This window comes from Chenopodium album, chromosome 2 (assembly GCF_948465745.1).
Source record: "Chenopodium album chromosome 2, dcCheAlbu1.1, whole genome shotgun sequence".
Lineage (NCBI taxonomy): Eukaryota > Viridiplantae > Streptophyta > Magnoliopsida > Caryophyllales > Amaranthaceae > Chenopodium > Chenopodium album.
In genome coordinates this window covers 78,457,521-78,471,041 of record NC_137835.1, presented here as the reverse complement: position 1 = coordinate 78,471,041, position 13,521 = coordinate 78,457,521, and the positions used below count along the sequence as shown (strand labels likewise).

The window sequence follows — 13,521 nt, the reverse complement described above, 5'->3', positions numbered from 1 at the left end:
CATCCTCGGTGTTTCTTCTTATGTAACAAATCGTACATTGTATATATGTTCATTATTACACATGATGGTCAAGACTTGCGAGTCACGACGTGTGGAGGCAACAGCTTCCTACATGGTAATGAGAGTAAAGTAACCTTGTTCACTTTCCTACTGTTATACATAGCTAAAGAAAGTGTGTTCTAAGTAACACCAATTTTTAAAAGCATAGCTCTTATACATAATGCGATGATCCAGAAAATTACCATATTGTTACATGTTTCATACTGATCAGACTTCTGAGGATCATCCTCATCTTACATAATTACACAAGTAACAAAACCAGTCTGTGCTTGGATGTCAAAGAGACTTATATCGAGAATGCCATGAATGATAATCTCCTGCATTATTCAATTCCCTACAAAGATTTGGCCCAACAGAGGGATACAATGGGTTTTGAATGTCACAGTGACAGTTTTACAGTAGAAGTAAAGCAATATCAAAAGTTGAAAATGCAAAATATACATAATTCATTACAAATTCAGCCTCGAGTATCCTATTAAAACCAGATTTCGCTACTTACATTACAAGTTTTTGAAGCACCCCAGACCGGAGTTATCAAGAGTGCAGTTGATATCAGAAGAATATCACGGCTCTCAAGCATCAATCTTCTCCATCTCTCTTCTCAACCCATACGCTCTCACCAAACTCCCTACTGTCCTCACTGCAAGCTTCAAGTCATCCAATGGATTCCCAGGAACCACAGTCTTATACAAGTAACTGTCAAAAGTCATCTTCTGGACATATTCATCCGCACACATCTCCACAAACGCTTCCCTAGCAGGATTCGAGCGGTAAAACACCTTCTGCAGCACATCCAACACCTTGTAAGTAGGCCAGTACTTCTTGTCCCACTTCTGCAAGTACTTTCTCAAGTCTCCTTCATCAACCAATCTCTTTCCATTCTCAGAACCCTCCACAATCGCCTCTGCACACATCCTTCCGCTCTTGGCTGCAAAGTATATCCCCTCACCTGAGCATTTTGTCACATACCCAGCAGCATCCCCAACCAATGCTACTCGCCCTTGAACACGTTTTGGGCGAGGGTGCTCAGGGATGGGGTGAGCTTCCACTCGGATGATCTTGCCCCCCTCAATCTTGTCCATGGCTCGTGTTCTTGTTGCTGATTGGAACTTCTTGATGTCCGACTTGTGGGTCACAGTCCCTGTGCCGACTGCTACGTGGTCACACTTGGGGAATACCCAACCATAGAAGTCTGGTGAGACATCATCCCCTACATACATTTCAGCTAGGTCCTCATAATAGGTCATCTTTGAGTCAGGTATCCTGATACGTTCCTGTAAATGATGAAATCGTATATAAGTCAAGTTTTTCTTAGAAAGTTTATACATGCTATTGAATCATCATTTTGTAATCAATTAGATGTATCAGCAAGGTGTCCAAACAGAACACTTATATCATGACTAAGAAATTTAAGTTCAGGGTCCAAGACATCTCTTCTTGTAATGAGTTTAAGATCATTACTCCATCAAATTAGTAAATTACCACTTTCTATAATCGATCTTAAGATATTTATTTCAGATAATTGGTTCTATGATGTGAAAATCCTGAAAGAACAGCATTTTAGTCAATAACTAATCACATTTTCTTGTTCAATAAATGGACATCAAATGCAATTGGTTACCAAAATTGATCACGACAACATGATACTAACCGTTACCTTCCATATTATCATGGGTAGATTATCCATAATTACCATCCACCAACAACTAATTATGTACTTTGTAATTTTCTCAATGCATATTATAACCAACTTACGCGGTTAGGCCTTAGTTAATAGCAACAAATATCTTCAACAATTATGCTAACAACTAACAAGAGTAACAACCGAGAGTGAGGGATAGCTCGGTTGGTTAGAACTTCCCTCCCAACAAGAGTAACAACTAACAAATACAAGTACTTATTTTTCATGTCATTCCCATATCAGGTCAAATCCGATGTAATCCAAATCGAGCAAACCAATATAACTGAATACCATAAGAATTGAATCCAATAAAATACTACCTGAAAGGCAATAGCATATTCGTAATCACCAGCAGAAATAGACTTAGCAACCCTGGAATTAGCCCCATCAGCACCAATCACAGCATCCACTTCCAAAGTCCGCTTCTCACCAGCTCCGCCCGTCTTACCATCATAAGCCGTGTAATGCAGCTGGTAAGGAGCATCGGACGATTTTGGCATATCCATTTTTAAGAACAAACCATTGATAACCGTGGCACCGGACTCGGTCGCCCTCTCACGAAGGTACGCATCAAGAACCTCTCGCCGCACCATACCAATGTACTCGTGCGGCTTAAGGGTACGACCAATGTCAACTGCCACATTTGAGGGTGAAATCATCTTCATTTTTGTCACTTTTCTGTCTATTATGTCTAATGGTAGGTCGAATTCTCCTACCATACATAATGGTATTGCTCCACCACATGGCTTGCAGTTGTCCATCTTTCGTTCGATTAAGAACGTCTCGATCCCTCCTTTTGCTAGTGTCTCCGCTGCACACCCTCCTGCTGGTCCACCCCCTATCACCGCCACCCGCAGGTTGCGCCCTGTCAGCTATTTTGGCGCTAACCCATTAGTCAAAATCATCTCAACCAAAAGCTTAAACTAATAATTAACGCAGTTGATAGAGGCCAAAGAATATATTTTATATTCTATCAATCTTTACAATAATTAACTAAATAATTAATCAATAATGTCTAGACGACACATTGGCAAAGACTTACTGATGTACAAATTATGTTCATTTGTACTAAAATAAATTAATCATGGGCTTTATAACTATCCGCTTATATATTTTATGAGTGGATAAATTAATTTGTTAAATAACATGAAATGCATAGTCTATTTCTACTATGGAAATGTGACAAATTACGCGAAACATTCTAAAACAGTATACGTGACTAATAATTATGGACGGAAAGGAGTAAGAGAAATGACAAGATTACCTTGGGGCTAGTGATGCTAGCCTTGATTTTAGGGGAAATCTTGATGGATTTGAAGGAGGTGGTTTCATGGGTGGTGGAAGGTGTTGATTGGCGGAGGCCGGTGAAGGGCTTGAAAGCCATAGAGGAAGCCATTGGATGTTTGAGGCGGAGAGACAAAGAAAGAGAGTGTGTGAGACCAAAGTTAGAACTTTTTTTTTTAATTTTAAGTTAGTTTGTATTACTAGTGATATCTTTGTGATTAGGATATGGTTTGGGATATAAGTGGGGTAGAGGACCGTTGGATTGAGGGGAATGGAGGGTGAGGATTGATTTGGGAGATTTTGGTGATGGGTTGTAAAAAAGTGTACGTTGCTAGATTTCCTTAGTTTGGGATGGTTGATATTTGGCCACGTTAGTAGAGGTACTTGTATGAGCTCTGCAATTTGTCCATTGTTAACATCCTCTTGTTAACAAATGTGTATTCACCAATGCATGATTGCCACGTGTTAGGTGACATTCTTCTCCTATTTTCACCAAAAACAAAATTCAATATTTCCCCTTCAAAGAATAAATAAATAAGAGTAGCAATTCTTTACTAGAATTCCGTTTGAATACACAATCATACAACTACTTAATCCCTTTCATATAATTGCATCATTTTAATTAATACACGTTTTATTAAAGAAGAGGGAAAATAATGATAAAAAGATTAATCTAATCCTTTTTCACTTGTAAAAGATCTATTCAATTACAGTACCTCCATTCATCTATTTTATCTCTTTGATTATCAAACGGACTAACATAACCCTAATAGTAGGAGCCATAACCACTGTATTCCACCCGCCCCACCATTTCGCCAGGTGTAGAACCTAACCACTTTTATTTAACATTAACAACATATGTTTCTATTCCCTTGATTTTCACTACATGAACTTACTTGAACTTATCTGAAGTTATTAGACCTTATTAAAACTTAATTATTTCAGTTGTAATTTGTATTTGGGTAACCCTTATCGGAACTTATTAAGTCTGATCTGAACTTATCAGAACTTAACTGAATTTATCTGAACTTATTACACCTGAATTAAGTGAAAATAAGGTGAACAGAACAGACCTTAACTCGTATCTATTATGTGTAAAGAATATGATGTGTTTTTTAAAATAACAAAAACATCATCTGAGCCACAAACTAATTAGTTAATAAAATAACACAATTACTAAGGAAACCTTCATCATTTAGAGTTTATAGCAACAATTAAAATCAAGTCTAAAAATTCAAATAGTTTGTTGTCATTACTTCCAATTGTAATCATAATTATAAAGTCAGAGAGTTTGTTATTTGTTTTTAGTGTTGATTATTAGAGTTGATTAATGTGGTGATTGTAAAGTGATGATGTTACAATAACATCACATAAATAATATATTTAATTAAGGAAAATTTGCAAATTGCAGCCATTTAAAGTTTGTATTTTGCAAATTGCAGCCTTTTAAATTTTTTTTTTGCAAATTGCAGCCTAAAAGTTCGTATTAATTGTAAATTGCCGCCTGATTCAATTTTTTCATCGGTTTCCACGTTGAAAAATCTTCGGTTAAAGTTTTAGGGGTCATTTTACATCTTAAGGACCCGAATTGAGCTCAGAATTAACAAAAAAATAACGTAAGTGTCTCATATTTACAGTTTCCTACAAATCGATACATTTTTGTTACGCAAAACGAAATACTTATGTTATTTTTTTGCTAATTCCGAGCTCAATTCGGGTCCCTAAGGGCTAAAATGACCACTAAAACCTTAACCGAAGATTTTTCAACATGTAAACCGATGAAAAAATTAAATCGGACTGCAATTTACAATTTATACGAACTTTTGGGCTGCAATTTGCAAAAAAAAATTTAAATTGCTGCAATTTGCAAAATATAAACTTTAAATGGCTGCAATTTGCAAATTTTCCTTTAATCAATGACATGAATACACACTAAAAAAATACTCGGTACAAAAAGGTATTTTTCTTGTTGTGCCATCGAAACAGCTACATCTCCAGCAAACAATTTTACAAATGAAATTTGCAAACAAACTTATTTTGGTATTTTCTTTACCCCGTATTAGATTTTAAATTTATGATGGTACATAATTATAGGAAAGTTTTTTGGATATCAATTGTTATTTAATTAGAAAAATTGTATGTGAAAGGGCCAAGATAAGTACTTGCGTGCTAAGGAACATAATCCACTCAGTACCTTAGAAGCGAAATACGCCACTAGTGGTACAAGTTTTCTAGTGACGCACGCCCCCAAGTTTAACACAACTTCCCTCATAATCACTCAGTACCTTAGAAGCGAAATACGCCACTAGTGGTACAAGTTTTCTAGTGACGCACGCCCCCAAGTTTAACACAACTTCCCTCATAATTTGTACAACCGAACTTGAAGGATGGAATTGGTATACGAGTGGACAAGACAAGGAAATAAAAAAAAATCTTGCCTTCCACTCCACACACATGAATAGCCGAGATATCGCTCCTTGCTTGCGACCTATATCTCGGCTTTGCGCTCCTGATGCACACATAAATGTACTCAAGGTCGTTGCAATTATTTCGGGATCAGGGCCCTGTTCTTAAAAATAAATAAGCCCTTAGTCGTTTGATAAGAATAATAAAATTTATTGTCATTGTTACATTATAAAATATATTGTCATTGTTATATAAGAAGATAAATGACTTTTTTTATCTTGAAATTCAGGCTAGTACCCTTCCAGGGATGTTGAAGTGGAATTAGGTTGAAAATAACTTTTTTTCTAGTTGAAATTTCTTGAGTGGAGAATTAGGCAATACAATTTTTCATGGAATTGAATTGGTATAATTATGAAATTACTAATTTGAATTGATGGAAGAATATGGAAAATTGTAGAAACTAATATAGAAGCTTGAATTGAAAGAGAAAAATGAGCATGAGAATTGGTAAACGTTTTTTTACTTTTAAATTGATGTCATTGTTACAGAATTGGTAAATGAGAGTAATATGCTGAGCATTAGAAACAAGAAGGCTCTTTGCAACATTTAAAAAAAAAAAATTAAGAATTGAAAATTAACATAAAATTAAACCTTCTTTAAATTGGGGCACCGGCATGCATTCAAGCTATCGCTCACTCGTGTGCAAGCTATAGCTTGACTTTGCCGCAAGTCCGCAACCACGTGTGCAATTGAGCTATTACTCGATCACCTGTGAGCTATAGCTCGACCTTGTTTTTGCATGTCATCACCTAGAGAACGACAACTTCTTAGATAGCGCTCGATAAGAACTTCCTCCTATTTGCATTACTATTGTCATAACTCCAACATGCACAATTAACAATGCAAAAGGTGCAATAATCACCATGTGTTAGTTGCTTTAATTTAATAACTATACGAAATTTCTTAGATAAGCAGTTTTGTCATTAAAAAAAAAAAAAAAAAAAGTGCAAGTAAAATTGGCAAGTGAGCACTAATTAAAAGATCAACCAAACTCTTGTTCCAGTCTTTACGCATGTAATCTAACAATCTAAGTTGGCATATTGGGCAATGACTAGTACTAGTGTCTATCAGTGGGTTTCCTATCTATAATTTCCCAAAATAAAGGTAAAACCAGCTTCATTAGACAAGATCTTTTTTTCAAGCCAATTGCCTTATTAACTTTTGACAAAATAGCCTTTATGTCTCCTAATTTCTACATTAATTGGTACTGCTCTTGGAGTCTTGGACATTAAACAATTGGATATTGCTAATTGATTAAGTCACAATATTCGTTCTTTGAACTAGCAGTTTATTGATTATTGCTTTCTTTGTAAGCTCTAGTTTAATTAAGACAAAGGGAATTATCTTTAATTTCTTGTAATGGCCGAAATGTATAATCGATTTGAACACGAATTATTTGAAAGCCATACACTAGAACAAAGAGACTACAAACACCTTGTTAATTATGTGAATCTTATAATGTATCATACAATTATATACTTGTACAACATACTAGTAATTTTACTCAAAAACGCATAATATTATCCCATAATTTCTCTATCAAGCCATTAGTAAATGTGACCATTTTCGGAACTCTTAAATAATTACTTTGTATTTCTTATCTTGTATATATATGTAAGCATAATTGTCGTATGTATGTAAAGTACATATAATTGTGTTTTTGGAGCTAATTCGCTCAATGGAGGCATTAGGGAAGTCAAGACGCATTTGCGACTTGTTCATGCAAAAGAAATGTTAAAAAATGTGCTTTACAATTAGGATCTAGAAAGCTTTATGAAAAAAATTGACATGTATCCAAGATGTTACAAAATTTAGGGTATGTTCTCATTGACTGAACTCAGCTGAACTGAATTGAACTGAACTGAACTGAGCTGAGCTGAACTGAACTGAACTGAACTAAACTGAACTGAACTAAACCGAACCGAATTGAACTGAGCTGAACTGAACTGAAATGAATATTTTATAAGAGAAGGAAATTAGGAGCTGAACTGAACTGAACTGAACTGAACTGAACTGAGCTGAACTGAACTAAACTGAACTGAACTGAACTGAGATGAACTGAACTCTGAACTGAGCTGAACTGAACTGAACTGAACTGATTTTCAACGTAAGAGAACAGACAATTAGGAGAGCATCGCCACAGAGTATGCATGCATGGCTCAGCTCAAAGTAGCTAGTTCTGTGTCATGTTATTCATTGACGCGTCTTCAATGCTCGAGTTATTTATTTACACCCTTCAACCCGTCATTTACACTATATATATTACTCGTATTCTTAATACTTACATAACCTCTTTCTAGAATAGTACAAATATGTAAGCATAGATGAATAATTGGTTGGTCAACTCTTATTTCACGGACCAACCCTCAAACTTAGATCATATCAAATGATATGTCGCAATTAAGGCGTTACTAAACAAAGCATTTCCTCAAAAATCAAGTATTTACACTAGTATGACAAAAAATTTAATTTCTTTGACTTATAATGACGCCAACTTATTTCTACTCCTTAAATTATTTACATCTTAAGCTAAACACGCCATTCTCCCTAATATTAAATTCAAGATTTTGTTACAAATTTTACCCAAACTACCATAACCCATCTCATGAACAACATTTTTAGTTAGTTGCAGTAGGTTTGAAATCTTTACCTGTTTGTTCATCCAACTCTTTTTCATTCTCTTCTCTTTAAAACACTCTTACTTATCATGATTTTCCTAGCTCAAATATTCTTGCCCATTTTAATCTCGGTTAGCAATGACTTCTTGCACCCTTACATGTTTATATTAGACCGCGATTTCCTCCAAACAAACACAATAATCATACCAAGTTTCATTTCATTTACGAGCTAGAAATTGATGCTAAGTATGAAGTTTGTGGTGACATTAACGTTGGTGATTGTAACGATTTTAGGTTGTGTCATCGACGGGTACAATTGTAGAATTGTACAATTTATCTTTGGAGATTCGCTCTCGGATGTGGGCAATAATGAGCAACTCCCTAAAAGTCTAGCAAAAGCCAATCTTCCTTGGTATGGTATCGATTTTGGTAACGGGTTGCCTAATGGAAGGTTTACTAATGGTCGTACCGTGTCTGATATTATAGGTACGTGCTACGTATTTTTTTAATGTCTTGAACAATTTATAATCATGTACATCATCAACTAGTATACTTGTTATATTTCATTGAAAATAAGTTTTATGAAGTTTAATTAACGCGCTATATGCAGGGGATGACATGGGTTTGCCAAGACCACCGGCTTTTTTGGATCCGAATTTGGATGAAGATACAATTTTGAATAATGGTGTTAATTATGCATCTGGTGGTGGTGGCATCTTGAATGAAACTGGTGGTTATTTTGTAAGTATTAACAACTTTTACGTAAATACTAACACAACTTATAAATACGTAGTAGTTTTTAAGCAATCTAATTAAATTCTTGCATTTGTAGATTCAAAGGCTATGTATGTACAAGCAAATCGAGTTGTTCCAAGGAACCCAAGAGTTGATTGCTCGAAAAATTGGCAAAAATGAGTCTCGAAAATTCTTCGAAGAAGCTCGTTATGTGGTTGCATTAGGAAGTAATGACTTCATTAACAACTACCTAATGCCGGTCTATAGTGATTCTTGGAAGTATAATGACAACTCCTTCATGGACTACTTAGTTGGAACCTTAAGAGATCAACTCAAGGTATGTCACTCGATCAATTTTGAATCAAATTGAATAATGTATTACGGAATAACAATATACTTGAACATGACCGGACCCAAACAGATTTAAACCAAATGTAATGATATATTATTATTTGTGTAGATATTGCATGGTCTAGGAGCAAGAAAGTTGATGGTATTTGGGCTTGGGCCCATGGGCTGCATCCCACTTCAAAGGGTGCTCAGCACATCAGGAGAATGCCAAGATAAAACAAACAAGCTAGCCAAACAATTCAATGAAGCAACAGACAAGATGATGCAAGAACTCTCAACAAGTCTCACTGATGCTACCTACAAATTTGGTGACGCCTTTGATGTTGTCGACGATGTCATCAAAAATCCTAACAGATATGGTAAGTAGAATCATAACTTAACTCCCTCCGTCTCTATCAAATAGGCGACATTTGTTAATTACAGGTCATTTAGGGACGGAGATAGTACATAACATGACTCTACTCGTCCAGTTATAGCTAAATGTTGCTAACATTATTATTATGACATCATCTTAAAAGATCAACTCAACCAAAAGCTTAAACAGATAGTTAAAGCATAGGAATATGTTTTATAATCTATCAGCATTGTCTTAGGCTTACAAGGCCTGTACAATTTGAGTAAATGCAAAGTTACCCTTTTATGTCATTTCTTAATCTTCGATGTAAGATAATTCCTAAGACATTTACTCTGTAAATTGTAGGTTTTACAAATTCAGACTCGCCGTGTTGTTCATTTGGACGAATTAGGCCAGCATTGACATGTGTTCCAGCATCAATATTGTGCAAGGATAGGAGCAAATATGTGTTTTGGGACGAATATCATCCAAGTGATAGTGCAAACATGATCATTGCTAAGGAGCTCATAAAGAAGTTCAAGTTTACGAGGGTTAACCAAGATGACAATGGCGACGGCTCTCCTTCCCCTGCACCAGCATTAGGCCCTGCTGCCGATGCTCCCTCAGGCGCTGCTGATGCACCCTCGGCCGCTGACGGTCCCTCTGGTGCTGATGCTCCTTCTGCTAGTAGCTAATCAGTTCTCCTAGCAATGGAGTGCATTTTTAAGTTTAAGTATATTATGATTATTATTGATGTGGTTTGTTATTGGTAGGTCAACAAAAAAAAGGTCCATAAGTTGAGGTATTATTCATTTTGTACACATTTGGTGGAATTTTAGTTCTTTACTGTTTGTTCTTTCCACTGATATCTAGGAAATGAAAATGAACTATAATATATAACTTGCATAATTCAAAATTATTTCATTTGTTAACATTTAATTTGTGTATTACAAAGTATACTACTAATATTACCTTCTTAAGCTAAGATCCAAAAGCAGATAACCAAATAGCCAATCATCAACAATGAAGGGTTATCTCATAGAATATCAAATGCCTCATTATAGTTGGATTAGAAAATCGAAATACATGTGAAGGCTACATAATACGAGTAAGTAATAACATACACCGTTGATAAAGTTAAGATAGAAGAGTATTGTCATTGCAACAATGGCGGATCTAAGGGTGCTATATATTTATATATTTTATTTGATGTTTAGAGAGCCACAAGGACATGAGATGAGAATCGATCCCAAAATCTCCTAAAATCGAGATGGAAACTCTATCCATATGAGTTATCCCTCACTCTCATCCAGGGGTCTGTATGAACCATGGCTTGTTCATGATTAAAATTTGTACCAACATTAATTTTTTATTTATTATTTTTTTTTTTTTTTTTGGGTTTATAGGCTTATAGGCGTTATAGCTCATGTAGTAGTAAAGTGTTTCGGGCCAGGTCATTTTTTACATCAAATCCATCTAATAATGGGCATACTATGGATAAGAACATAGTACATAGCTAGGCCCACCCAATTTTACCACTTGCTAATGGTACCAATGTACCATTGTACTATTGTCGGCTATGTAGCTCATTCTTCAAATTGTAAACACACTAATAAGTTAAAGCTTTATAGTCACACACTCACACACCTTAATTTAAGATTTTACTATAATCGTTCTAACAATTCATCACATAGGGGGGGAAGTTGGATTAAAACCCTTTACGAGGGTTTGAACAATGAATCAACTTTTGCCATATGAAGTTGCACATGTTCGTTGCTTAAATAAAGTCAGTAATTTTTTGTTTTAGGGAAATATATTGTGTTCTGGTCTATTTAAGTGTTATATAACTTTCATTTATTTCATTTTTAATTCTCCCACATGGGTCACAAGTTGTTAAACAGACTTGGACCACACCCGCCACAAAAGTCCACTTTATAAATCAAATAAAATTCCACCTTAAAATCATATGATAGAGTAACCCTTTAGCCTTTATTCTTCAATGTCAAATACATCTCCTTATATCCCAAAACTCCCCCTACTTTTACATTCGCTAGTGTAAGATGTTACATGGTGATGATGGTATTACGTAATGTGTGAGATGTTACATGGTGATGATGGTATTACGTAATTTGTTTTCTTTGCCACAATTATGCCCATTTATTAAATTATGGGGAAAATGAAATTTTTTTTTTTAAGTGATAGTCATCAAGAAATTGATCCTACTATTGACAACAAATAGATTTTATTTTTTTTATTTCCTTCTATTAGAGAAGTTAGATCATAGTATTGAAATGAAACGAACCTAATCTACTCGTGTATATTTCTTCAAAGAAATACAAAAAGAATGTTTAAAGTTTTGTTATTTCTGAAAGTAAGAAAATCTCTTTTAATAGGTTGCTAGTTGACCATCTAAAGAAAGTTTAAGACAACCTTGAGTTGTTAAGTCAACTACTTTATAGGTAGAGTGAAGAAAAAGTCAATTATCATCATCATAAGAATAGTCATGGTTACAAAATATGAGGCAAGAATATTACATTATTACAATAATACCCAAAATTATACTTCGTAATCATTAAGGTAATTCATATGAATTTATATTGACATGTGGTCAAAATAAGTGGGTGGAAATGATGAATCAAAATAGAGGAAATGAGCCAAATTTTACATTAGCATAATAAAATGCAACTTTTTTAGAGCATGCCCAACAAACTATATGGGCCTTGTAAAATATGATCAAATTTCTCAAATTGTCATTTTCTTGAGCATTAATTTGCTGGCAAAAGATGAACCGTTGAGACCCACTAAACAAAAAGAAGAATTTGATCTTTTTACTTATTATGCAACTTTGCCATGTGAGTGGCATAAAAAGCCTTGAGACAAAAGAAGCAACTCAAAAATTTGATAGTGGTGACAAAGTGGATTAATACTCAAATTCCACCTCTCCACTTACTACATAAACTACACAAGATACTCTTTCTAGATATTTTTTTCACATCATTTTGCTTGATTATGGATCTTGATTATCCTATTTCTCTGCTTTTAGATCTTTTACACGTCAACTTCGAATAAGTTTCTTAGTTATGAGGTATACAAGCTCCTTCACACTGTGTAAATGGTGTGCACACGCTGAAATAATGATATTGTTTGATACATGATACTATTTGTCAAATAACTAACTCAACTAGAATTGTTAGTATATAAGCGTTGTCTTTAATTTTAACGTGATCTTAAATTGTTGTAATTCATCACAAAGTACAAGATACTCTGTGTGCTTGGCTAGCTAATTATTACCATTTGACAATGGTTAATGTGCTCCTAGATTGTTGTAATTCATCACAAAGTACGACATGATACTTAGTGTACAATTTAGCTTATTATTAACTATTTGATAATGATTAAGCTAAGAAAATTGTCATTTTCGTTTACATGTAGTCATATAACTTGTGGAAAACATGTAATTATATGACTTTGTCATAAGCTAGATCTAATGTGTGTGAAAGGTTTTGAACCTTTGTTATGGAGAAAAGGTGTAAAGGGTCTTGCCTCATGAAGTCTTGATCACTTAGTTTGTCAAGTAAATATGCATTGCACCTTTTTTCGTTATCAAATTTTTTTTAAAAGCTTGGAAGTTAGCAAAAAGTCATGGAGAAATTTTATTTGAGGGCGACAAGAGCATAGATTGCATAAGTTTTATTCACAATATCTAAAAATAGCTATAATTAAATAATGAGTTACTCGTACTTGTTTTTTTCATTTGAAACTGCTTTTTTGCAACAATTTTATTAACTCTAGTATACATTTGGGTATATCATACATCCATTATTTTTGTAAGTGCGTGTTTTCTAATTAATTTCACTTTTTAAAACAGTCTAGAAATTCATGAAAAGAAAGACAAAGCCCACAGTATAGACAATTAGCTAATTGTGGACGATTGGACATTATATTGATCAATGTAAGTAGCTCATCAATCCCTTAAAATGTCGTTTAATTAA

General features: G+C 34.5%; 2 protein-coding genes across 2 annotated transcripts; one reads left to right on the top strand and one right to left on the bottom strand.

The window, feature by feature from the left end:
* Nucleotides 1-363: 363 nt before the first annotated feature.
* On the bottom strand, nucleotides 364-3,213 carry LOC145601696 (geranylgeranyl diphosphate reductase, chloroplastic-like). Its single transcript, XM_081657760.1, has 3 exons — nucleotides 3,006-3,213; nucleotides 2,062-2,613; nucleotides 364-1,334 (listed from the first exon to the last, which is right to left on the bottom strand). The coding sequence occupies exons 1-3, from the start codon at nucleotides 3,135-3,137 to the stop codon at nucleotides 633-635; spliced, it is 1,386 nt and encodes a 461-aa protein (XP_081513886.1). The 5' UTR covers nucleotides 3,138-3,213; the 3' UTR covers nucleotides 364-632.
* Nucleotides 3,214-8,227: 5,014 nt separating this feature from the next.
* On the top strand, nucleotides 8,228-10,414 carry LOC145588818 (GDSL esterase/lipase At1g74460-like). The gene is made up of 5 exons (XM_081645420.1): nucleotides 8,228-8,595; nucleotides 8,720-8,850; nucleotides 8,942-9,181; nucleotides 9,305-9,554; nucleotides 9,896-10,414. The coding sequence occupies exons 1-5, from the start codon at nucleotides 8,349-8,351 to the stop codon at nucleotides 10,222-10,224; spliced, it is 1,197 nt and encodes a 398-aa protein (XP_081501546.1). The 5' UTR covers nucleotides 8,228-8,348; the 3' UTR covers nucleotides 10,225-10,414.
* Nucleotides 10,415-13,521: the final 3,107 nt, after the last annotated feature.

Coding starts and splice junctions, on each gene's coding strand:
- LOC145601696 (XM_081657760.1), bottom strand. CDS start 3,137: ATGGCTTCCTCTATGGCTTTCAAGCCCTTCACCGGCCTCCGCCAATCA. Junction 2,614..3,005: donor CTAGCATCACTAGCCCCAAG/GTAATCTTGTCA, acceptor GCGCCAAAATAG/CTGACAGGGCGCAACCTGCG. Junction 1,335..2,061: donor AATATGCTATTGCCTTTCAG/GTAGTATTTTAT, acceptor CATCATTTACAG/GAACGTATCAGGATACCTGA.
- LOC145588818 (XM_081645420.1), top strand. CDS start 8,349: ATGCTAAGTATGAAGTTTGTGGTGACATTAACGTTGGTGATTGTAACG. Junction 8,596..8,719: donor TACCGTGTCTGATATTATAG/GTACGTGCTACG, acceptor CGCTATATGCAG/GGGATGACATGGGTTTGCCA. Junction 8,851..8,941: donor ATGAAACTGGTGGTTATTTT/GTAAGTATTAAC, acceptor TTGCATTTGTAG/ATTCAAAGGCTATGTATGTA.